Below are 26,985 nucleotides of genomic sequence, written 5' to 3'. Positions count from 1 at the left end.
AAGCCATTGTCGATTGTAACCCACCTGGTTCACTGGAAATCTGCCATCCTCACCTGGTCTGGCACACATACATGTGACTCCAGACCCACAGCAATGTGGTTGACTCTTAAATGCCCTCTGTAAGCAACTGAGTTGTAGCAAAGTCACAAAAAAGGAATGAAACCAGACTGACCACCTGGCATCAACCTAGGCACCAGAAGTGACAATCTCAGCCCTGTTGACCCTGCAAAGTGCTCCTCACTAACATCTGGGGGCTAGTGCCAAAATTGGGACAGCTGTATCACAGGCTAGTCAAGCACCAGCCTGACATAGTCATCCTCACGGAATTGTACCTTACAGGTAATGTCCCAGTACAGACCCAGCAGAGGTGACAGCACAGTGGTATACAGTTGGGAGGGAGTTGCCCTGGGAGTCCTCAACATCGACTCCAGACCCCATGAAGTCTCATGGCATCAGGTCAAACATGGGCAAGGAAACCTCCTGCTGATTACCACCTACCACCCTCCCTCAGCTGATGAATCAGTGCTCCTCCATGTTGAACACCACTTGGAGGAAGCACTGAGGGTGGCAAGGGTGCAGAATGTACTCTGGGTGGGGGACTTCAATGTCCATCACCAAGCGTGGCTCGGTAGCACCACTACTGATCCGAGCTGGCCGAGTCCTAAATGACATAGCTGCTGGACTGGGTCTGCGGCAGGTGGTGAGGGAACCAACAAGAGGGAAAAACATACTTGACCTCAGCCTGCCTGCCGCAGATGCATCTGTCCATGACAGTATCGATAGGAGTGACCACCACACAGTCATTGTGGAGACGAAGTCCTGCCTTCACATTGAGGATACCCTCCATCCATGGCACTACCACCATGCTAAATGGGATAGATTTCAAACAGATCTAGCAACTCAAGACTGTGCATCCATGAGGTGCTGTGGGCCATCAGCAGCAGCAGAATTGTACTCAAACACAATCTGTAACCTCATGGCCTGGGATATCCCCCACTCTACCATTACCATCTACCCTGGTTCAATGAAGAGTGCAGGAGGGCATGCCAGGAGCAGCACCAGGCATGCCTAAAAATGAGGTGTCAACCTAGTGAAGCTATAACACAGGACTACTCGCGTGCCAGACAGCATAAGCAGCAAGTAATGGACAGAGTTAAGCGATCCCACAACCAACGGATCAGATCTAAGCTCTGAAGTCCTGTCACATCTGGTCGTGAATGGTGGTGGACAATTAAACAACTCACTGGAGGAGGAGGCCCCACAAATATCCCCATCCTCAATGATGGAGGAGCCCAGCACATCAGTGCAAAAGATAAGGCTGAAGTGTTTGGTACAATCTTCAGTCAGAAGTGCTGAATGGATGATCCATCTCGGCCTCTTCCGGAGGTCCCCAGCATCACAGATGTCAGTCTTCAGCTAATTCGATTCACTCCATGTGATGTCAAGAAACAGCTGAAGGCACTGGATACTGCAGAGGCTATGCGCCCTGACAATATTCCGGAAATAGTCCTGAAGACTTGTGCTCCCAGACTTGCCATGCCCCTAGCCAAGCTGTTCCAGTACAGCTATAACACCGGCATCTACCCGGCTATGTGGAAAATTGCCCAGGTATGTCCTGTACATAAAAAGCAGGACAAATCCAACTGGCCAATTACTGCCCCATCAGTCTATCTCGATCATCAGTAAAGTAATGGAAGGGATCATCAACAGTGCTATCGAGCGGCACTTGCTTAGCAATAATCTGCTCACTTATGCCCGGTTTGGGTTCTGCCAGGGCCACTCAACTCCTGACCTCAATACAGCCTTGGTTCAAACATGGGCAAAAGAGCTGAACTCCCGAGGTGAGGTGAGAGTGACTGCCCTTGACATCAAGGCAGCATTTGACCAAGTGTGGCATCAAGGAGCCCTGGCAAAACTGGAGTCAATGGGGATGGGGGGGGGGAAAACTCTCCACTGGTTGGAGTCATACCAAGCACAAAGGAAGATGGTTGTGGTTGTTGGAGGTCAGTCATCTCAGCTCCAGGACATCACTGCAAGAGTTCCTCAGGGTAGAGTCCTAGGCCCAAGCATCTTCAGCTGCTTCATCAATGACCTTCCTTCCATCATAACGTCAGAAGTGAGGATGTTCATTGATGATTGCACAATGTTCAGCACCATGCATGGCTCCTCAGATACTGAAGCAGTCCATGTCCAAATGCAGCAAGACCTGGACAATATCCAGGCTTGGGCTGACAAGTGGCAAGTAACATTCGTGCCACACAAGTGTCAGGCAATTACCACTTCCAACAAGAGAGAATCCAACCATTGTCCCTTGATGTCCAATGGCATTACCATCACTGAATCCCCCACTATCAACATCCTGGGGGTTACCATTGACCAGAAACTGAACTGGACTAGCCATATAAATGCTGTGGTTACAAGAGCAGGTCAGAGGCTAGGAATCCTGCGATGAGCAACTCACCTCCTGACTCCCCAAAGCCTATCCACTATCTACGGCACAAGTCAGGAGTGTGATGGAATACTCCCCACTTGCCTGGATGAGTGCAGCTCCCACAACACTGAAGAAGCTGGACACCATCTAGGACAAAGCAGTACACTTAATTGGCACTACATCCACAAACATTCACTCCCTCCACCCCCAATGCACAGTAGCAGCAGTGTGTACCATCTATAAGATGCACTCCAGGAATTTACCAAAGCTCCTTAGGCAGCATCTTCCAAACCTACGACCACTACCATTTAGAAGGACAAGGGCAGCAGACACATGGGAACACCACCACCTGGAAGTTCCCCTCCAAGTCACCCACCATCCAGACTTGGAAATATATCGCCGTTCCTTCACTGTCGTTGGGTCAAAATCCTGGAACTCGCTTCCTAACAGCACTGTGGATGTACCTACACCACACGGACTGCAGCGGTTCAAGAAGCAGCTCACCACCACCTTCTCAAGGGGCAATTAGAAATGGGCAATAAATGCTGGCTCAGTCAGCGAAGCCCACGTCCTGTGAATGAATAATAAAAACAATCCAGGTTTGTATTTGTTGTTGCTTTGATCTGTCAGCTAGTCAGGAGCACCATTGTTTGGATGACCAGGTTAAGTGAGTGGGCAAAGATCTGACAAGTGGAGTATAATGTGGGCAAATGTGAAGTTGTCCATTTTGGCAGGAAGAATTAAAAAGAAGCATATTATCTAAATGGTGAGAGATTGCAGAGCTCTGACATTCAGAGGGATCTGGGTGTCCTAGTGCATGAATCACAAAAATCTGTGGGGGCGGGGGTGGCCTTCAAGTATGCAAGTACAGCAGGTAATTAGGAAAGCTAATAGAATATTATTGTTTATTGTGGTGTGAATTGAACACAAAAGTAATGGGATTATGCTTCAGTTATACAGGGTACTGGTGAGACCACATCTTGAGTACTGTGTACAGTATTGGTCTCCTTATTTGAGGAGGGATGTAAATGTGTTCGAAGCAGTTCAGAGAAGGTTCACTAGACTAATATTAGGAATGGACGGGTTGTCTTATGAGGAAAGGTTGGGCAGGCTAAGCTTGTATCCACTGGAGTTTAGATTAGTAAGAGGCAAGTAAGAGTAAGACCCTGATGGGTCTTGACAGGGGGGCTGCGGAGAGGATGTTTCGTGTTGTGGGAGAATCTAGAACATGGGGTCATGGTTTAAAAATAAGGGGTTCTCCATTTAAGATAGAGATGAGGAGGGTCTCTTCCTCAAAAGGCGGTGGAGGCAGAGGTGGATAGACTCTTGATAAGCAAGGGGGTGAAAGGTTATCATGGATAGGCAGGTATGTGAAGTGGAGGTTACAATCAGATCAGCCATATTCTTACTGAATGGTGTAGCAGGCTTGTTGCGCTGAGAGGCCTATTCCTGTTCCTAATTTGTATGTTCATATGTTTGTCTATATGAACTGGATAAACAGAGATGGATAAACAGATGGTTGTAAAGACCTCTTGGCAATATTTCAAAGACAAGCTTTGTGAAAGAAACTGGAGGTTATCTTTACACTCCAGGATGGTTTTAGCAGAGGAGACAGAGGCCTGGTAGCTTGATGTGGTCCAGTTAGTACCTGCTTTATCTCTTGACAATGATAATTCTCACAGTTTTGCTACTCAAAAGGCGATGCAACATTTTAGGCACACAAGTGTTTTGAGATTTTTTTTCCCTTGTCAGACGGCTAAATTCTTTATGAAAAGCTTTGCAAAGGTCAAATTCCTCAGGAATGCAGAAATTCAAACCCGCTGGGGAATCATTTATGGGAATTCTAGTGATACAGCTGTAAATCTCTTTCTTCACTTGATAAACAGAAGCTCACCAGCACATAGTTCCCACCTGGATTGATTCCAACTGGCAGGTCTAATCAAATACTCACAACTGTTCCATTCAGCAATTTTTAATCCAAGTGTCCTATTTCTACAAACATACCTCAATCTTGCATAAATGGTTAGAACATAAGAATAGAGGAAATAAGGGCAGGAGTGGACCACAAGTCAAAGCTGCTTCACTATTCAACAAGGCTGATCTTCTACCTCAACTCTACTTTCCTGTCCTATCCCCGTGTCCCTTGGGCGGCATTTTCCCATCGGTGAGCGGAGGGCAGAGCCCGCTCGCCGACGCGCAAAATGACAAGCGGTGATGTCGGGCGGGCGTCCCAATGTTGCTGCACGTCATTTAGATTTTCAGTTTGGCGGGCGCGCTGTCGACTCAGCTGCACGCCCGCCGCTCTGTCAAAGGCCTATTAAGGCCATTTAAAACCTAATTAAATCAATTTAATGAGCTGCCCGTCCAACCTTAAGGTTGTCGGGCAGGCGAAGGGCCCAGGCGGCCTTCGCATTTTTCATGAAACCTCATCCACGGGCGGGATGAGGTTTTATGAACTGTTTTAAAATCTAATAAAAGTTTATACATTTATTCTTTGGCATGTCCCAGCTGATGTGATAGTGTCACATGAAGGGACATGTTTTGAAAGTTTGAAAATCTGTTATTTGAAAGTTCAACACTGAAACAAATCTCCAGATCTCTGCGCTCTTTCGTGTGCATGCGTGAAAGAGCACAGGGAACCTCTCAGGGAATCACCCCCCCCCCCGCCGCCCCCCGCCCGCACAGGGAGCACTTAGTGCTCCCAGGCACACATCACACTGGGCGGGCCTTAATTGGCCCGCCCACGTAAAATGGCGGCGTGGACCCGATCGGGGGCGCTGATCGGGTTCGTGCCCGGCCCCGCCCAACGCCCCCCGACAGGGGGACATTTCTGTCCCTTGATTCTTTCTGTGCCCAAACATCCGTCAATCTCAGTCTTGAATATACTCAATGACTGGATATCCACAGCCCCCTGGGATAGAGAATTAAAAAGATTCACAGCACTCTGAGTAAATCAAAATCTAATTTCAGTCCAAAATGGCCACCATCTTATTGATGTGGTCACTTTGACAAATGGACCACAGGAGTCTTAGGTACAGGTCACGATCGTTTATTTGAGCAATTGCAAGGAGAGAACCATCCCAATGCAGCTTGAGATAGCACTCTGCTAAATTACAAGCATTCACCATATTTATACATTATTGGTCACGTACAAGAACATTCTCCAGATTTCGATCTCGTCAACATATATGTTTACATTAAACAGACATCTCTGGTAACAGGTACATGCATCGTATGTCCCTATTTTCACCCAGGCAGAGACCTTCCCTCCTATCTAAGCTGGGACCATTGTTCTTCCCCTATCTGTTGAAGAGTACACTTAATCTTAGTTGTTATTGCCAATGCTCTGACTGCAGTCCAGCTCCCAAGGCCTTTCTGTGGTTTGCAGGCCCGAAGGCTGTGCAAGGTTCATCTGGTAACCTTTAACTGTTAATGTGCTTGGTAGCACTGGCTGCCTGGAGATTTTAAGTAATTCATTCCCTTTCAATAAATTCTTACCGTACCCCTATATTCCCCCCTGACATTGTCCTGATATTATGCCCAAGTCTGAGAACTGTAAGCCAAGATAATCAGTTGAGCTTGTAACTTGGCTCAGTTATGCTAGCTAGAAGTGAAAAAAAAAATCATAAGCAGGGATCCATTCACTACAAACAAAAGGAATATGTTCAAACCTTGCACCTTTTTGGAATTACCTGGGAGCTTGGGGATTAGCCGAAAGTCTGTGGCTTTCTCCATGGCAAGACCCCGGCGAATCTTGTCAACCAATCAGCTCTCTTTTCTCCTGTAGTCCAAATTGTTGTGATTGTTTGAAATCTGGAATTCTTGCACTTGTCCTGATTGCAAGAGGAAAAGCTTCAGTAACATGTCTCTCTTTTCAGCAGTAATGAAAATGGAGTAATTGACCAACCCCAGTGATCAATCTCTCTCAATGCGCCCACAACACCCCCAGACACGAGGTCAGGAAAACCCCCAGTGGAGGGGTGGGGGCAGCTTTGGGAACCATAGGTCCACAATCACCTGTTCCTCCCAAACTGGCCCCATTCACCACACGTCGTGTTTCCAATTCCTCAGATACTGGAGCCCAAAATGTTATTCACTAAAAGAAATCTAATTTGGATTAGAATGAATCATAGAACCATAGAAAAGTTACAGCACAGAAGAAGGCCATTTGGCCCATCTTGTCCATGCCAGCCCGAGGACACCTAGGTGCCCTTTCTAATCCCACCTTCCTGCACCCGGCCCATAGCCCTGCAGTTTACAGCACTTTAGGTGCAGATCCAGGTACTTTTTGAAAGAGTTTAAAGTTTCTGCCTCTACCACCAACTTGGGCAGCGAATTCCAGACACCCACTACCCTCTGTTTAAAAAGTTCTTCCTCATGTCCCCCCCACAGCTTCTGCCACTTATCTTGAATCCATGTCCCCTGGTTCTAGAATTCTCTATCAAGGGAAACAATTTTATCCTGTCCACTCTATCTATTCCCCTCATAATTTTGTACACCTCAATCAAGTCACCTCTCAGCCTTCTTTGTTCTAAGGAAAATAACCCCAACCTATCCAATCTCCCCTCGTAGCTACACTTTTCTAACCCTGGCAACATTCTTGTAAACCTCCTCTGCACTCTCTCCAGAGCTATTACATCCTTCCTGTAATGTGGTGACCAGAACTGCACACAATACTCCAGTTGTGGCCTCACCAATGTTTTATACAATTCCAACATTATATCCTTACTTTTATATCTATACCTCTGCCAATGAAGGAAAGCATTCCATATGTCTTCTTTACAACCTTGTCTACTTGAACTGCTGTCTTCAGGGACCTGTGTACTTGTACGCCAAGATCTCTCACTTCATCTACCCCTCTTAGTATATTCTCATTTATTTTGTAATCCCTGTAACTGTTTGACCTCCCTAAATGTATGACCTCACATTTCTCTATGTTAAAATCCATCTGCCACTTTACCGCCCACTCCACCAACCCATCTATATTGTTTTGGAGATTATGGCTATCCTCTACACTATCCACTACTCGGCTAATCTTTGTGTCATCTGCAAATTTCCCAATCATGCCCCCCACGTTCACGTCCAAATTGTTAATATATAACACAAACAGCAAGGGTCCTAACACCGAGCCCTGTGGAACACCACTTGAGACAACTTTCCATTCACAAGGGCATCCATCGACCATTACCCTTTGTTTCCTGTTACAAAGCCAACCTTTTATCCAGTTTGCCACATTACCCTGAATCCCATGAGCTTTTACTTTCCTGACCAATCTGCCATGTGGGACCTTGTCAAATGCCTTGCTAAAGTCCATGTACACAACATCCACTGCATTACCTTCATCAACCCTTCTTGTCACTTCCTCAGAGAATTCAATCAAATTTGTAAGGCAAGACCTTCCTTTAACAAATCCATGCTGACCATCCCTGACTAGTCCATGCCTTTCCACATGACAGTTAATCCTACCTCTCAGGATTGATTCTACTAATTTGCTCACCACCGATGTAAGACTAACTGGCCTATAATTGTTTGGCATTTCCTTTGATCCCTTTTTAAACAATGGAACTACGTTTACATTTCTCTAGTCCTCCGGTACCTCCCCTGTATCTAGTGAAGATTGGAAAATCATCCTCAGAGCATCTGCTATCTCCTCCCTGACTTCCTTCAGCAGCCTCAGAAACAATCCACCTGGCCCTGGTGACTAATCAACTTTCAAGGATTTCAATCCTTCTAGTACTTCCTCTCTCTTTATGACTATCCCATCCAATACCTCGCAGTGTTCCTCCTGGACTACTATATATACATCCTCCCTTTCCTTTGTAAACACAGAGACAAAATATTCTTTCAAAACCCTTCCCACAGCCTCTGCATCTACACACAAGTTTCCATCTTCATCTCTGATAGGTCCCACTCTTTCCTTAGCTAACCTTTTAGCATTAATGTATTGGTAAAACATCTTTGGATTATCTTTAACTTTACTTGTTAATCTTTTTTCATGCCCTCTCTTTGATTTCCTTAATTCATTTTTTACTTTGTCCCTGCACTTCCTATATTCTTCTAGGCTATCTGCAGTGCTTAGTTCTTTGTGCCTATCGTACACTTTCTTTTTCTGTTTGATCTTCCCCTGTATTCCTCTAGACAACCAGGGAGGTCTAGATTTGGCAGTACCACTCTTATTTTTATAGGGGACATGTCTACTTTGTACAATTAGGATCTTGCTTTCCAGTGCTTCCCACTGGTTTTCCACTGTTTTATCCTCCAGCAGTGCTGTCCAGTCCACCTCAGCCAAGTCCCTTCTCATTTCTGCAAAATTTGCCTTCCTCCAGTTCAAGACTTTTACTTTACTCCTGCCTTATCTCTGTCCTTTTCCATGGTAATGCTAAATCTAACTGAATTGTGATCACTGTCCCCAATATGGTTGCCAACTGTCACTTCACCCACTTGCCCTTCTTCGTTCCCCAAGACTAGGTCTAGAATTGCATCTCCTCTCATTGGGTTTGTCACTAAGTGGTTGAAAAATTTTCCTGGACACACTGCATGAATTTTTCTCCCTCAGTGCCCCTTATATTGTTTGAATCCCAGTGGACATTAGCTGTCTCCCTCGGGGCCTGCTCCATAGATTGTGGTCGTAGTGGTCATGTTACTGGATTAGTAATACAGAGGACCAGATTAATGTTGCAGAGACATGAGTTCAAATCCTGGGCAGATGGGAGAATTTAAGTTCAATTAATAAATCTGGATTAATTGCTAGTCTCAGTAATAATGATCTCGAAACTATAAGATTGTCATTAAAACCCATCCGTTTCACTAATGTCCTTCAGGGAAAGGAATCTGCCATTCTTATACAGCCTGACCCCAGATCCACAGCAACATCATTGACTCTTAACTGTCCTCTGAAATGGCCCAGCAAGTCTCATTCAGAAAGGGCAACTAGGGATGGGTAATAAATACTGGCCTCGCCAGTGACACCCATATCCCAAGGAGAAATTAAAAAAAAATGACCCCTTGCTCAACGAAATATTGGGCCAAATCTCCCCATCTCTGGACTACCAGACCAGGAACTGTCCGGGAAGTTTAAACTTCTGATGGCCAATCCCCCTGCTCCCCAGGACCCTCCACAACTTCGGACAATTCCATGGTACGTACCTGTGTTAGACAGATTAAATCTTAGTCTAACACCAGGGTAACCCCACAACTGATCTCCCAACTACCCCCACAATCTGACTCTGCCGCCCCCCCTACCCGCAATCGCACCCGACCAGCCCCCAACCATCCTGATCCAACCCAACTAGCCCCCGACCACCGGACTAACCCCACCCCGCCCATGGATTCCTGTACGGAGCAGCTTCTTCGGGATGCTGCATCAGAGGTTGGACCCTTTTAAACAAGGTAAGTGCGCAGTTTTCTGACTGATCAGCATCAGACGCAGTTGTTCCGACACTGCTCAGGAGATTTGGACTATTGTTTCCACAAACAGTAAAATACTATGCTGTGGGGTCGATAAAGGTTGGGAACAGTATGTTGAAATGATGTCGAAAACAGGTTTCAATTTACTTGGGCTAAACACATGAACCAGTGTGTGTGCTACTGCACGCCAAGGTTCAAAGGCTCGTTTGCAGTTTACAGAAAAGTTTTTTGTTTTCTTTTTATTCATTCACGGGATGTGGGCTTCGCTGGCTGGGCCAGCGTTTATTGCCCATCCCTAGTTGCCATTGAGAAGGCGGTGGTGAGCTGCCTTCTTGATCCACTGCAGTCCCTGTGGTGTAGGTACACCCACAGCGCTGTTAGGGAGGGAGTTCCAGGATTTTGACCCAGCGACAGTGAAGGAACGGTGATATATTTCCAAGTCAGGATGGTGAGTGACTTGGAGGGGAACTTCCAGGTGGTGGTGTTCCCATGTGTCTGCTGTCCTTGTCCTTCTAGATGGTGGTGGTCGTGGGTTTGGAAGGTGCTGTCTAAGGAGCCTTGGTGAATTCCTGCAGTGCATCTTGTAGATGGTAATGGTACATTGTTGCCACTGTGCATCGGTGGTGCATTTCAAATAAAATACTCATTAATAGAATCTAACTTTGCCAAAATTGAAAAGATTATTATTTTCCTTATTGAAATAGACTTGATGATAAAATCAAAATGAAAAATTTTAGATGTTGACATGAAATCCATGTTTACCTGTGCATCCCTGTGTGCTAAATTAGCGGTCTGTGGAGATTGTAACATCTAAGGCACAGGATGTTGAAAAGCATCTACAAGATGTACTGCAGCAACTCACCAAGGCTCCTTAGACAGCACCTTCCAAACCCATGACCACTACCACCTAGAAGGACAAGGGCAGCAGATAGATGGGAACACCACCATCTGGAAGTTCCCCTCCAAGTCACTCACCATACTGACTTGGAAATGTATCGCCGTTCCTTCACTGTCACTGGGTCAAAATCCTGGAACTCCCTCCCTAACAGCACTGTGGGTGTACCTACACTACAGGGACTATAGCAGTTCAAGAAGGCAGCTCACCACCACCTTCTCAAGGGCAACTGCAATAAATCCTGGCCCAGCCATGAATGAATAAAAAGAAAATCATACTTGATGCAATTACTGACCATTTCCGCTGAACCCCAGGTGCCATCAGTCAAGTGTGGTACTCAAACTTTCTGTTCGATGTTCAGGTTGGGTAATTCATTAACGCATGCCAGTCGTGGGCATCTTTCACCATCCCCTGTTTTTTGAGGAATACACTGCAGACTCCTGGGAGTATCAACGAGTGATGATTGGAGAGGTTTGGCTGACCTTGTCTGCCAAATAGTAATTGCACATTGGTTCCACAGCACTGTGAAGTGTAATCGTTCAGAATGGGTTTACATTCGGTTCAAACTGTGCCGCTTATCCAATTGGCTGATGATCTACGTTGCAGAGTTAGGCGGTCTTCTCCCAGTTTAGGCAGGGAGTTTCCGATGGTGCTCCTTGTGATTTCTGATCCTCATCATTGTCTTGACGATGCCATAGACACTGACCAAGGACAGGTTCTTGCACACCAGTAGGCCTGGAATCATTGGACCTCTGGGTGTCCACACTAGAAAATATCTGGTTGAGTTTTGGTAGTGACACTTGCGTGTAAGGGATCCCAGGAATGGAATCATTGAGCCATTGTACACAGCGAGTTTGGCAGTCGCTGTTTGAATTGTTGGTTGAGTCATTGGGTGACAAGTTGCCACTTCTGTGACTTCTTACATTCCAGTGTGTGAGGTGGAAGGATCTTTGCACTAACACTGATATCCAGTTTTGCATACAGGTTATGCTGACCCTGCATCTGTGGCCATATAATCTGGACAGTGGCAAAGGCTTCTGTAGGTACCACTGTGCCAATACATTATTTGATGTTCAGTGTGTTGAACATTGGCTCACTTTGTGTCCATGGTTTGGTCATCCTCATCATCTGATCATATAGTTGGCTAGACATTTCATGGATCTTGCGTTGACACTGTCTGGTACGGGCTCTAAGTTGGTTGAAATGCTGTACCTGTCTGGCCTTTGTTTGTAGTTTCTCATGATGTTGAACCACTTATTATGGGCTTTGCTTTCTGCATTGGCTCTTCCAATGTCCTCTGGTGCCACATGCCTTGCACACCGTGTTAAAAGCTGGGTAATTTCTGGGTGCGTGTATGAGGCTGCAACGCCCACATTGCTCACTAGGCTTGCCTGTATTGACTATCGTGCCAATGGTGGGTGAATTATGCAAAGCCTGTTGACTCTGTCTACCCAGTCGTTTAGCTTTGTACTTGCATCTGCTTTGTAATAGTGTTTCCATGGTGTAACCTTTGGGTTGGTCCAGATTGTCTTTTTGGAACACTTCTATTGGGGTAAATGCTATCACAAGCTCAATTATTCTGTTGGCGAGGTCTGCCACCGTGTTTGGATAATGAGGGGGGTACTTAAAAATTTAAATACAATATTGAGTTACCTGCCAGATAAGTGTCAAAGTAATTTGGAGAAGCTATTTTAGTCACACAAAGCTATTCATGGGAATAAGCTGTGGAGGCCAAATTTAGCTACACATGATGCGAATGCACAAGGTTCATCTTCAATAAGGCATAACATCCTTATAGATACATCCTTATAGATTAAATCCAGCAAAGTTATCACAAGTACAGAAAGAACTTGAATTCATGCTTCAAAATGACATAATTGAGTTTAGTTGCAGTAACCGGAGGTCACCTATTGTGATGGTACCGAAACTAGGTGGAACACAAAGAGTGTGTGTAGACTATCGAAAGGTGAATGCAGTGACAAAAGCAGATTCATATCCTATACCACAGTTGAAAGATTGCATTGAGAAAGTGGGACAATCAAAGTTTATCACAAAGGTTGATTTGCTGAGAGGATATTGGCAAATGCCATCATCAGGGAGAGCAAAGGAGATATTGGCTTTTGTAATGCCAAGTGGACTATATCAGTATGAAAAATGCACTGCAACATTTCAAAGACTGACAAGCAAAGTAATTGCAGGACTGAGCAATTGTGCTGTTTATAATGATGACTTGATAGTTTTCAAGCAAACATGGGAGGAGCATTTACAACATCTGGAAGTTATTTAGTTGACTACAAGAAGCTACTTTGGTGATGAACTTGGCTAAAAGTGAATTTGCAAAAGCGCAAACTACACATCCAGGTCATTCATTGGACATGGTAAGATGGCTTTGAGAGATGCGAAAGTCAAAGCTATTGTGGATTTTCCTGTGCCTACAACAAAAAGGGAAATTTTGAGATTTCTGGGCATGAATGGGTTTTACCGGAAATTTGTACCAAATTTTAGCCAAGTGGTTGCTCCATTGATTGAACTATTAAAAAAGAACAAGAAGTTTCAATGGACAGAGGAGTGTCAGAAGGCATTTGACAATTTGAAAACTATTGATTATGACACCAATTTTGGCAGTATCCAATTATGCCAAACAATTTAAGTTGGCATTGATGCATGTGATATAAGCATTGGGGCCATACAGTTGCAAGATGATGGAACTGGAATGGAGAAACCAATAGGGTATTTTTCACAGAAGTTGAATGTACAACAGGGAAAATATTCAACAATCAGGTTGGCAAGATGTAACGATTGGTGTGCCACAACGATCAGTGCTGGAACCTCAACTGTTTACAAGTTATATAAATGACTTGGACGAAGGGATTGAAGGGATGGTTGCCAAATTTGATGACACAAAGATAGGTAGGAAAGTAAGCTGTGAAGTGGACATATAGATATAGACAGGTTAAGTCAATGGGCAAAGATCTGGCAAATGGAGTATAATGCGGGAAAATGTGAAATTGTCCATTTTGGTAGGAAGAATAAAAGAGAAGCATATTATCTAAATGGTGAGAGATTCCAGAGCTCTGAGGTGCAGAGAGATCTGGGTGTCCCAGTGCATGAATCACAAAAAGCTAGTATGCAGATACAGCAAATAATTAGGAAAGCTAATAGAACGTTATCATTTATTGCGAGGGGAATTGAATACAAAAGTAGGGAGGTTATGCTTCAGTTGTACAGGGCACTAGTGAGACTACATTTGGAGTACTGTGTACAGGATTGGTCACCTTATTTAAGGAAGAATGTAAATGCATTAGAAGCATTCAGAGAAGGTTTACCAGACTAATACCTGGAATGGGTGGGTTGCCTTATGAGGAAAGGTTGGACAGGTTAGGCTTGTATCCACTGGAGTTAAGAAGAGTAAGAGGTGACTTGATTGAAACATAAGATCCTGAGGGGTCATGACAGGGTGGACATGGAAAGGATGTTTCCTCTTGTGGAAAACTCTAGAACTAGGGATCACTGTTTAAAAATAAGAGAAGAAAGAACATGCACATATACTGCGTCTGCTTTAGTAAAACAAGTGACAGTCACCTGCTGACTTATTCCTCAGGGCAATGCCTTGGCCAATCAGGGTCAAGCTGTCTGGTTTAAATTTCAAACAATGCTTAACTGTCAGTCACCATCAGTGGTGTATTCTTCATGGCAACACTACTTGCCAATCAATCAGCATTCTCTTCACATACAGTATAAATTGTTGTTTTCCCCCTTATATTGGTATTCTTACGAGTGTCCTGATGAGTGCAATAGGAAAAGCTCAGATATGTCTCTTTTTTCAGCAATACTGAATTCAGATAGATCTGCTGCCTTCCAGTTGAGTGTTGGAAACTTTGTGGTTGTCTTTTAGCTTTCTGCAGGATTTTTAATGCTATCTGGAACTTTTAACAGCTATGCAAATTTCCTCCAGCTTTTTTATGGTTAATTTAGCTCTGACTTGCAGTACATTTAGTGGCCACTGCCTTAACAGTCAAGTTACTGCTTGACTGCAATGGTGGCACTGTTGAGTTCTTTTTTTCCTGCTTTTAGCTCTGAAATCCACCCAAAAAACAGGGATTTTGGCGAGAAAATGGCTGCAGACTTCAAAAATGAAAGCAAACAGTGAAAAAAAGCTTTATTTTTACAAGCTTCTTCTGACTGTTAATGGATGGATTCTTCTTCTTAATGCACTCTGTAGTATTTTATTTGCCCAGAAGCAGCAGTAATAGATTCTCTCCTGCCTGTAAGTTCTCCTTAGTGAGACCCTTCAGACTCTATTTAATTTCTGTCCCTGCCTGAGCTTCGCAGCAGATAGACTTTTAACAATGTGAAAGCTCCCAAAATTGAACAAATTTACTGGGACTCAGTGCCTGCTGCCTGAAGTGAGGTGTAATCCCAGAAAGAATGTATAGAATTCCTACAAAGCTGCAGAATCCTTCCACCTGGGTGAGTTTTGATGGTTGTTTCACTTTTACACCAGTTGTTCTCTGCGTGTGAAGGGTTTGGGCTTGTAAATCCTCAAAAACTGCGATGCCACCATTCTTCTTCAGTTTGTCATAAATGTACCAATCAGACAAGGATTAGCGAAACAATAATATGGGTTCTTTACTTGAAGATAAGAGTATATACAGATAATGTTCACTGGGAGACAGAAGCACAAGTCTGACTTCAAGCACTTGTTTCCAGACTGACTACAAGTCCTGGGACTGACACATCACATCCTGTTGAAATTGGTAATGAGTGACAGTAATTTAAGAATCGCACCCTTTAGAGCACATGCACATCACATCACAACACACTCCACATGTGTCACCTGACCCGCAGTGTATTTCGGGCAGTTGTTTTTAAACTTATGATTACATGTCATATTCACCACATGCTGGAGGAATGTTAGTGATGTTTCCTTTATGCACTAAGGAACGATGTGGATTTATTTTTTAATTTTTGTATTTCCAAGATTGAGGTTAGCCATCAAGAACAAATTTAGTGATAAAGAGCACGACAAGAGGGGGAAAGTGAGACAGAAAGCAAGCAAGAGGGACAGTGAAAGAGCACACACAAGTGAGCATTAGCCCCACAATAATCAATCAGCTTCTCCTTTGAGAGCCAGGGAAGAACAATCACCTGCAACTTTACTTTAAAATGACTTCAGTACAACACAGGATGCTCACAATCACAGCAGTTGTGTTTGCCTGAAACACTCAGGTAAAATTAGCAAATACATTATTCCAATGAGACATTTGCTCGTTTTAAATCCTCTTCACAGTACTGCAAATAAATCATGACAAATATGCATTCTTTACTCTGAAATAAATATATTGAACGGAAGTAAAGTTGGCAAAATTAAAAGCAGAATTCTTTACATTGGTCATTGTAGGATTGCAGCATATCACACAAAACATTACAATTTTTCAGTTTAACGTGACTACCCATATGCTCTTCCACTTCTATTGGGTATTATTCAAGTTATGAACATATATTTTTCCAAGAGTTTACAAAGAAGAGCAGCTCCATTCCAGTGGTTCAAAGCTGCAAAGGGAATGTGGGCCTCAAAAGAATTATTTGTAAAAAGAAATATCAACTTTCGTGGAAGAGCACTGTGTTATTTTATTTGTGTTAAGACTCAGCAATCAGAAATATTTCCCATCCCAGGCCAAAAAAGAATAAAAACACAAAATACCAGTAGACTGTAAAATGATTAAACTGCAAGTTCCTCCTCTCCTCCCCTAGCACCAATGTTATAGCTTAACTGTTGTCCCCGCTGCTTTAGGTTTTACTTTAGTGCCTCCAATGGTATTTTCAGTTCCTCCCATGGCACATTTCACATTTCCTGTTTTTGTTTCCAGTTTAACCTTCTAGCTCCTTTCAATTCCTTTATTGTCCTTTCAAGTAGACTATTCAAACTGCTCCCCATTATCCCTTCTCCCTTACAGCAACAGCTGCTTTTCCTCCTATCTACTACCTCATTTTATTTGCTTGTCCAGAGCTCTCTTCACAATCGCCTAAGCCAGGGACAGAAAAACAAAAAAAAATGAGAGGTTTTTAATAAGAAGCTACACTGTAAACATGGTATCGTACCTCAATAGACTAACTTTCTTACAAAGGTTTAACTAATCTCTGGACCATAGGGCTTTATTCATAATATGCAAAACAACTACTACTTGAAATAAAGCGTACCAATTTGCATTGTCAGTATTTGGACAGTGTTATAGAGCAAAGTAACTCACTCGTGTAGAAACGGAAAAACATATTTCAACATTTTCCACCAATGCAGAGATTTTTTGAACATTTCTTAAAATTAATAAAATGTTCCGCTCACCCACTCCTCTCCAGATGTTCTTGGGGAGCACTGAAAGTTAACTGTAGCTTGACAGCTAGGTTCACATTGCTAGTTTGATAGCAAATAAAGTAGCTGTGTGTTTATCCTATAACCAAAAGTCTCAAGGCCATACCAAAACTTCACAAGAAAAAAATTTCTACAGCACCTTCCATGGACTCAGGATATCCCAAAACACTTCACAGCAAATGAAGTACTTCTGAGGAGAAGCTGTAATGTCAGAAAACACAACTGCCAATCCACACACAGCAAGGTCATGTAAACAGCACTAATAACCAGACACACTGTTTTAGCGACAATTGGTGTACAAAGAAATATTGGCCAGGACCACAGGGATAGCTCCCCTGCTCTTCTTCCAAATAGTAACTGTGGAATGGGGTCGGTTAGCTCAGTTGGCTGGACGGTTGGTTTGTGATGTAGAGTGATGCCAACAGTGCAGGTTCAATTCCCGTACCGGCCGAGGTCATCCACGAAGGCCCTGCCTTCTCAACCTTGCTCCTCACCTGAGATGTGGTGATCCTCAGGTTAAACTCACCACCAGTTATCTCTCTCTGATGGGAGAGCAGCCTATGGTCCTCTGGGACTACAGCAACTTTCATTAACTGTGGATCTTTTACATCCACCTGACAGGACAGATGGGGCCTCAGTTTAATGTCTCATCTGAAAGACTGTACCTCCGGCAGTCCAGAGATTATGTGCTCATGTATCTGGATTGAATCTTCAACCTGGTGAATGGGCGAGAGGGCTATGAGCCAAGGCTGACTAATAGCTCACAAATTAAAACTAATTTATTAAAATTTGGATGTAAAACAAAACAAAACCACAATCCTGCCTCAAGGGTCTTTGGCTTTCATTTTGCATTAGAGCCCCGTGAAATTCAACAGTGATTTACACACCTCTGTAGTTATAATATTGTCCAGAGACAACCTCTTCTCTATAGATCACCAATAGAGAAAACGTAAGCATATAAATAATATATATTTGTATATATGTATATGATTATATATATATCACATAAAACAACTTAAAATAGGAAAAAGGACATTAGTGTGTGTAAGTCAGCATGTATGTCACAATAAGACCACCTGGAAATGCAATTGGTTGCCATGATTGAAGGTGAGTGATCGGTGAAGTGCAATGTTACATCTCCACCATCCCACGGAGCAGTGATACAGGGTAGAAACCATACCATTAACAAACTGATTCCACTTAACAGATAAAACCTACAAATTATTGCCAAACCCAGAATGAAATGGTGGGTGTTGAAGTACCCTCTGTTAAACATTGATCAGGATCTGTCCATATTAGCATTCAAACAGCACCGAGAAGAGACCTTTGATTCCTTTTAGCACAGCAGCTCAGGCTGGATGCCAATTCTCCGCAGGGTATCCTCTGGCATGCAAAACACTGGGTTAACAGGCTTAATCTGCTGGTCTCCCAGCAGGGAGAGGCCTGCCACTCCAAACAAGGTGTGAAAGGGATCAACCTAGGAACAGAGAAAAAAAAACTATATTTGAGAATATAGTCCCAAAGAAACTATTGCCCAACAATTATCCTCCGTGTAAAGTTACTAATAAACTTTTGTATTCTTCCACCTAAACAAAAAAACTCAGACAGTAATATATGTGCTAAAACGTGTATTAAAATAGTAGACGGAAGAATGTCAAAATTATGAAAGGGGTATTGACAAGAGTGAAAAAGGAGAAACTGCTTCCAATGGAGGAGGGTCAGTAAAAGAGGACAGAGATTTAAGACAATGATCTGAAATGTACTCTCTGAAAGATTCAATAGTAACTTTCAAAAGGCAATTTGGTAAATACTTAAGAAGGTTATGGGGAATAATTGGACCGCTCTTGCAAAATGGCTTTCGTCTGTGCCCATACTACAAAGGCTATGGGACTCAACAACATTCCAGCAGTTGTACTGAAGACTTGTGCTCCACAACAACCACCTCACTAGCCCATTTGTTCCAGTATAGCTACAACACTGACATCTACATGGCAATGTGGAAAATGTCTACAAAATGCAGGACAAATCTAACCCAGCCAATTACACCCCATCAGTCTACTCTCAATCAGCACAGTGATGGAAGATGTTGTCGACAGTGCTAGTAAGCAGCACTTACTCGGCAATAACCTGCTCACTGACAGTCAGTTTGGGTTTTGCCAGGGTCACTCAGCTTCTGACCTCACTACAGCCTTGGTCCAACCATGGACTAAAGAGCTGAACTCAAGAGGTGAGGTGAGAGTGACTGCCCTTGACATCAAGGCAGCATTTGACCAAGTGTGGCATCAAGGAACACCAGCAAAACCAGAGTCATTGGCGGGACGGGGGAACTCTCCACTGTTTGGACTCATATCTAGCTCAAAGGAAGATGGTTGTGTTTGTTGGAGGCCAATCATCTCAGTCACTGGAGATCACTGCAGGAGTTCCTCAGGGTAGTGTCCTAGGCCCAACCATCCCCAGCTGCTTCAATGATCTTCCCTCCATCATTAGGTCAGAAGTGGGGATGTTCGCTGATGATTGCACAATGTTCAGCACCATTTGCGACTCCTCAGATACTGAAGCAGTCCATGCCCACATGCAGCAAGATCTGGACAACATTAGGCCTGGGCTGACAAGTGGCAAGTACCATTCACGCCTCATAAGTGCCAAGTAATCTCCAACAAGAGAGAATCTATTCACTTCCCCTTGACATTCAATAGCATTATCATCGCTGAATCCCCCACTATCAACATCCTGGGGGTTACCATTGACCAGAAACTGAACTGGGCTAGCCATATAAATATGGTGGCTCCAAGAGGTCAGAGGCTGGGAATTCCATGGCGAGTAACTCACCTCCTGACTCCCCAAAGCTGGTCCACCATCTACAATGCACAAGTCAGGAGGGTGATGGAATACTCTCCACTTGCTTGGATGAGTGCAGCTCCAACAACACATAAAAGGCTTGACACCCTTCAGGACAAATCAGGCCGCTTGATTGGCACCCCATGCACCACCCCAGAGTGGCAGCAGTAAGTAGCACCCACAAAATGCACCGCAGAAGCTTTCCAAACCCATGATCTCTTGCACCTGGAAGAACAAGGGCAGTAGTTGCAGGGGAACACCACCACCTGCAAGTTCCCAAGTCACTCACCATCCTGACTTGGAAATATATTGCTGTTCTTCCACTGTCGCTCGGTCAAAATCCTGGAACTCCCTTCCGAACAGCACTGTGAGTGTACCTACACCATATGGACTGTAGCGGTTCAAGGCAGCAGTTCACCACCACCTTCTCAAGGGCTACCTTGGATGGGCAATAAATGCTGGCCTAGCCAGTGATGCCCACATCCCGTGAACTAATTTTTAAAAAAAATCAGCCCACGATTTGTGTCTTTCTTGATTTGTAAACGAACTCTTTGGTTCTGGATACAGCAACACTTCAAAAATGTAAGCTTCCAATTACAATACATGGACCACAGTACAAGACAAAATGAGCACCTCCCTACCACTGCCCCCGTGCTAGTCACGGGCACTTACCACATCTCCAGGCCGGTCTGCAAATCCACCAGTCTCCTCATCTTGACAGGCCAAGATAAATCGGCTCAATTTATCCTTGTCGATCCAGTGCAGTCGCCCAATGATTTTCAGAGAGGCCAGCACCCACCATGAGTAACAAACATCTGGCAACTGTGGAAAGGCAGGACACAGCACTGACATCAAGGAGTACAATGACAAAACTGTTCCCATTCAGCTAACGAAACAAACTCATCACTTACGCGTACTTAATAATCAAAACTTGGGTTAAAGATTCATAGATTCCTCTGGACACTATAATCACTAGGACAGTCTAGTTGGGCTGAATGTCCTGTTTCAGTGCTGTATATTCTATGTAATTCTCTGTCACCCACTAATCTCAGTTCTTTTCATTTAAAATGCTGAATGATTTTCATAGATTTTTGTTTTAAAGCAATGGGTGATACATGTGGGAGGCAGACAGAGGGAAACTTGAGGTCAACAATACAAGGGACCTATGGTAACATTCTCAGCCCCAAGCAAAACATTCTTGACCTTCATTGCTAACTCTAAATAAAGCATCCAGTTCTTGAGAACACTATTCAGGAATTTCTCAAACATTTAACACTAATATCAAAAGCTTGCTTAAAACAAATCAAAGCCACATCTGGAAGTTCCTGGATTTTAACATAGTGACATTGCAGAAACGGCCAAATTATGTCCAAGTTGGAATGGTGAGAGAGCCTTGTAGGTGATGGCATTCCTTTACACCTGCTGCCCTCACCTTCGGTGGGGGTTTTCAGGGTGCTGTTGAATCTCACTAGCCCGCCCTCCCTCAGTTGATGAAATAGTACTCCTCCATACTGAACACCACATGGGGGAAGCACTGAGGGTAGCAAGAGCACTAGAATGTAGTCTGGGTGGGGAACTTCAATGGCTCGGTAGACCACTACTGACCGAGCTGGCCGAGTACTAAAGGACATAGCTGCTGGACTGGGTCTGCGGCAGGTGGAGAGGGAACCAAGAGGGAAAACCAAACTTGACCTCAGTCTCACCAACCTGCCTGCCGCAGATGCATTTGTCCACGACAGTTATTGGTAGGAGTGACAATCACACAGATGAAGTCCCGCCTACACATTGAGGATACCTTCCATCGTGTTGTGTGGCATGATCGTTGTGCGAAATGGGATCGATTTCAAACAGATCTAGCAACTCAAGACTGGGATTCCATGAGGTGCTGGGGCCATCAGCAGCAGCAAAATTGCATTCAAGCACAATCTGTAACCTCATGCCTGGTATATCTCTCACTCTACCATTACCATCTAGCCAGGAGATCAACCCTGGTTCTATGAAGAGTGCAGGAGGGCATGCTAGGAGCAGCACCAGGCATAACTAAAAATGAGGTGTCAGTCTGGTGAAGCTATAACACAGAACTACTTGCGTACCAAACAGCATAAGCAGCAAGTGATAGACAGAGCTAAGCGATACCACAACCAACAGATCAGATCTAAGCTCTGCAGTCCTGTCACATGCAGTTGTGAATGGGGGTGGACAATTAAACAAATCACTAGAGGAGGCGGCGCCACAAATATTCCCATCCTTAACGATGGGGGAGCCCAGCACATCAACACAAAAGATAAGGCTGAAGCATTTGCTACAATCTTCAGTCAGTAGTGCCAAGTGGATGATCCATCTTGGCCTCCTCCAGAGCTCCCCAGCATCATAGATGCCAGTCTTCAGCCAATTCATTTCACTGAACAGGATATCAAGAAACGGCTGAAGGCACTGGATACTGCAAAGGCTATGGGCCTGATAATATTCTGGCAATACTACTGAAGACTTGTGCTCCAGAACTTGCCATGCCCCTAGCCAAGCTGTTCCAGTACAGCTACAACACTGGCATCTACGCAGTTACATGGAAAATTGCCCAGGACAAATCCAACCTGGCCAATTACTGCCCCATCAGTCTACTCTCAAACATTAGTAAAGTAATGGAAGGGGTCATCAACAGTGCTAAAAAGCGGCACTTGCTTAGCAATAACCTGCTCACTGACGCCTAGTTTGGGTTCCGCCAGGGCCACTCAGCTCCTGAGCTCATGATCCTGAGCCTTGGTTCAAACATGGACAAAAGAGCTAAACTCCTAAGGTGAGGTGAGAATGACTGCCCTTGACATCAAGGCCACATTTAGCAGAGTGTGGCATCAAAGTTGGAGTCAATGGGAGTCAGGGGGACAACTCTCCGCTGGTCGGAGTGATACCTAACACAAAGGAAGATGGTTGTGGTTGTTGGAGGTCAGTTATCTCAGCTCCAGGACATCAATGCAGGAGTTCCTCAGGGTAGTGTCCTAGACCCAACCATCTTGAGCTGCTTCATCAATGACCCTCCTTCCATCATAACGTCAGATGTGGGGATATACGCTGACAATTGCACACTGTTCAGCACCATTCACAACTCCTCAGATACTGAAGCAGTCCATGTCCAAATGCAGCAAGACCTGGGCAACATCCAGGCTTGGGTTGATAAGTGGCAAGTAACATTCGCGCCACACAAGTGCCAGGCAATGACCATCTCCAACAAGAGAGCATCTAACCATCGTTCCTTGACTTTCAATGGCATTACCATTGCTGAATCCCCCACTATCAATATCCTGGGGGGTTACCATTGACGAGGAAATGAATGGGACGAACCATATAAATACTGTGGCTACAAGAGGAGGTCAGAGGCTAGGAATCCTGCGATGAGTAACTCACCTCCTGACTCCACAAAGCCTGTCCACCATCTACAGGGCACAAGTCAGGAGTGTGATGAAATACGCCCCATTTGCCAGGATAAGCGCAGCTCCCACAACACTCAAGAAGCTTGATACTGTCCAGGACAAAGCAGTCTGCTTGACTGGCACCACATCCACAAACATTCACTCCCTCCACCACCAATGCACTGTAGCAGCAGTGTGTACCATCTACAAGATACACTGCAGGAATTCACCAAGGCTCCTTAGACAGCACCTTCCAAACCCATGACCACTACCATCTAGAAGGACAAGGGCAGCAGACACATGGGAACACCACCATCTGGAAGTTCCCCTCCAAGTCACTCACCATCCTAACTTGGAAATATATCGCCGTTCCTTCATTGTCACTGGGTCAAAATCCTGGAACTCCCTCCCTAACAGCACTGTGGGTGCACCACACCTACACCACATGGACTGCAGCGGTTCAAGAAGGCAGCTCACCACCACCTTCTCAAGGGCAATTGGGGATGGGCAATAAACTCTCGCCCAGCCAGCAAAGCCCACATCCTGTGAATGAATTTTAAAAAGTAATATGTTCCTTTCTTTTCCTAATAAATCGAGCAAATGGAGTGATTTTCATGCAATAACTAATAGGGGATTATTTTATGTCATCAGGTTTTGCAAGAAAAGTTTGAATCATCCTCGAAATAAAAATGTTTTTCTTTTTTGCCAAGTACCTTCTCAGGTCGTCCATTGAGGCCCCCGGATGGTAATTGCCGCTCACAGAGCCACCAGCCCAGCAAGTCAGCATTAACTTGATGCAACTGGCCTGTGATAGCCAGAAACCCCGTGCAGCAGTAAATCTAGAAAGGAAGAGAAAACAACCTGCTTATGAAAACACTCCCACAATTCCTGCCTCGAAACAGCCACTCTCCACCAGTTTGCCATAGAAAGAATGCAACCTGCAAAAAAATACTGCAGAATGGCCAACACATGCTGAGCTTTCACTAATAACATCTAAGATTATATGACAAGTTAGTGGGAACTTTGTGTATAATACGTATGTTTCTGTCGTTTCACGAAAATAACAAATGTCCATTTTAAGTCAAAATGCACAAGCAGTTACGAATTGAAACAAAAATTGTCGGAGAAGCATGGTAAACTCATCATCCGAAAAGACAGATCGCTTTGAGTGCAAACCATTCAACAGCTCTCCACAAAAATTCTCATTCGTGAGGCTGTAAAGCAGATTGATGTCAGCTATGGATCAGTAGGGAGGACTTATGGCTCTAGAAAGAGGTTGTGGGTTCAAGTGTCCCCCTCCAGAGAACTGAGCACATAAACTGGGTGCAGCGCTGCCCAGGGCTCTGTCGTGGGGGGGGGAGACTGCATTGTTGGAAGAGCAGTGTTGTCGGAAGGGCAGCGTTGTATTGTTGGAGGCTCATTATTGAGGGAGCGCTGCACGGTCAGAAGTGCCCTCTTTGGAGACGGGGCAGAGATCCCATTGCTCTTTTGAACTAGAGCAGGATGGGACTCTGCTGATCCTGACCAATATTTCTGCCTCAACCAATATCACAAAGAAGAGCTTACCTGATATTATTGTACTGCTATTTGTGGGACCATGCTGTGTGCAAATTGACTGCTTTATTTCCCTAACTACAGTGACTAAACTTCAAAAATTACTCCACTGATTTAGAAAACCTTGGGAATCCTGAGGTGGTGAAAATCACAATTTAAATGCAAGCCTTTTCCTTACAAAGTTAGACAGCAAAACTGAAAACAAAAACAGAATTACCTGGAAAAACTCAGCAGGTCTGGCAGCATCGGCGGAGAAGAAAAGAGTCGACGTTTCGAGTCCTCATGACCCTTGTGTTGAAGGGTCATGTGGACTCGAAACGTCGACTCTTTTCTTCTCCGCCGATGCTGCCAGACCTGCTGAGTTTTTCCAGGTAATTCTGTTTTTTTGTTTGGATTTCCAGCATCCGCAGTAGTTTTTTGTTTTTAGCAAAGTTGAAAAGCCTGTTTGTCCAAGTGCAGAGATGTCTGATAAGATTGATGGTACTCTTTCTTTACTGTGTAATCCAGCATTAATATGCTGTATCAGAAACCAATTAATACTTCAGAGCTGAGTTTCAATAATTAAAAGCTTGGAGCCTTTATAGTGCAAACAAATGCTGCCTTGCCTGTCCAGCGTGAGATTCAGAACCTGGTCGACATCCAAATCCTCCATCAAAGTTCATACAGGATAAAACAAATTCTGCTGCTGAATCCAGATTGATGGCATCAAGTCTTCCCTGGAAAACAACCCGGCACTTCCATTACGGTTCAGCCACACAATACAGTAGATTGATGGAGGGTTTTAGAAACTCAGAAACAAGAAGCTGAAGCTGCCCGATTAAAACAGCCCCCTCACCAATGTTTAAAAAGGCTTCCTCTCCTCCTCATTTCTTCTGAAGACACTCAAGCTGAGATACTATTATATTACCCCATAAGCACCATACCTGGTGGTTACTTTCCACATGGTAGTTCAAATGGTGCCAGCTGTGGCTCAATCAGTAACGCTCTGACCTCGGTAAGAAGGTTGTGGGCTCAATTCTCACTCCAGAAACTTAAGAACCTAATCCAGGCTGACACTCCCTGGGCGGGGCAGCATTGTTTATGCATGCATTTCCTACATTGCAACAGCGACTACAATTTTGAAGCAGCTGTAAAGCACTGTGGGACCCCTTGAGCCGCAAAAGCTGCAAACAGAATGAGTGTCTTTCATTTCCTTTGTTTGAGTGAAAATGGATTATTGTGGGGATTATGACCAGGTCCATTCTGGCCTCATTTGACATCTGTTCACATCTGTCAACCAGCAGAGCTTTCTTTAAATGTATTCATTAGTAGAATGAGGGCATCGCTGGCTAGGCCAGCATTTACTGCCCATCCCTAATTGCCCCTTGAGAAGGTGGTGGTGAGCTGCCTTCTTGAACCGCTGCAGTCCTGGTGGTGTAGGTACACCCACAGTGGTGTTAGGGAGGGAGTTCCAGGATTTTGGCCCAGCGACAGTGAAGGAACAGCGATATATTTCCAAGTCAGGATGGTGAGTAGCTTGGAGAGAAACTTCCAGATGGTGGTGTTCCCAAGTTTCTGCTGCATTTGTCCTTCTAGATGGTAGCAGTTGTGGGTTTGCAAGGTGCTGTCAAAGGAGCTTTGGTGAGTTCCTGCAGTGCATCTTGTTGATGGTACACACTGCTGCTACTGTGCGTCAGTGATGGAGGGGGTGAATGTTTATTGTGGTGGATAGGGTGCCAATCAAGCGGGGCTGCTTTGTCCTGGATGCTGTCGAGCTTCGAGTGTTGTGGGAGCTGCACTCATCCAGGAAATGGAGAGTATTCCATCACACTCCTGACCTGTGCTTTGTAGATAGTGAACAAGCTTTGGGGGGTCAGGAGGTGATTTACTCGCCACAGGATTCCCAGCCCCTGATCTGCTCTTGTAGCCACAGTATTTATATGACTGGTCCAGTTCAGTTTCTGGTCCATGGTAACCACAGGATGCTGATTGTGGGAGATTCAATGATGGTAATGCCATTGAATGTCAAGGGGTGATGATTAGGTTATCTCTTGTTGGAGATGGTCATTGCTTGGCACTTGTGGCACCAATGTTACTTGGGCCTGAG

The 26,985-nt window shown here is 44.5% G+C and overlaps 2 protein-coding genes across 4 annotated transcripts in view; one reads left to right on the top strand and one right to left on the bottom strand.

The window, feature by feature from the left end:
• Window positions 1-26,985, top strand: part of cryz (crystallin, zeta (quinone reductase)) — a 1,066,321-nt gene that overhangs the window by 178,622 nt on the left and 860,714 nt on the right. The gene's annotated exons all lie outside the window — the stretch shown is intronic.
• rabggtb (Rab geranylgeranyltransferase subunit beta) overlaps window positions 15,338-26,985 on the bottom strand; it is a 35,289-nt gene continuing 23,641 nt past the window's right edge. The window contains exons 6-9 of one of the 2 annotated variants that reach the window (XM_078560657.1): window positions 25,505-25,615; window positions 24,059-24,184; window positions 20,614-20,763; window positions 15,338-18,580 (exon numbers count right to left, since the gene is read on the bottom strand). In XM_078560657.1, the coding sequence (XP_078416783.1) occupies window positions 18,440-18,580; window positions 20,614-20,763; window positions 24,059-24,184; window positions 25,505-25,615 (528 nt within the window). In that variant the 3' untranslated portion in view covers window positions 15,338-18,439. The remainder of the gene's footprint in view (window positions 18,581-20,613; window positions 20,764-24,058; window positions 24,185-25,504; window positions 25,616-26,985) is intronic. The other variant, XM_078560658.1, reaches the window with a different exon arrangement.

The sequence above is a fragment of the Cetorhinus maximus genome, chromosome 17 (genome assembly GCF_964194155.1).
Source record: "Cetorhinus maximus chromosome 17, sCetMax3.hap1.1, whole genome shotgun sequence".
Classification (NCBI taxonomy): Eukaryota; Metazoa; Chordata; class Chondrichthyes; order Lamniformes; family Cetorhinidae; genus Cetorhinus; species Cetorhinus maximus.
This window is presented reverse-complemented; position numbering and strand designations above follow the sequence as displayed.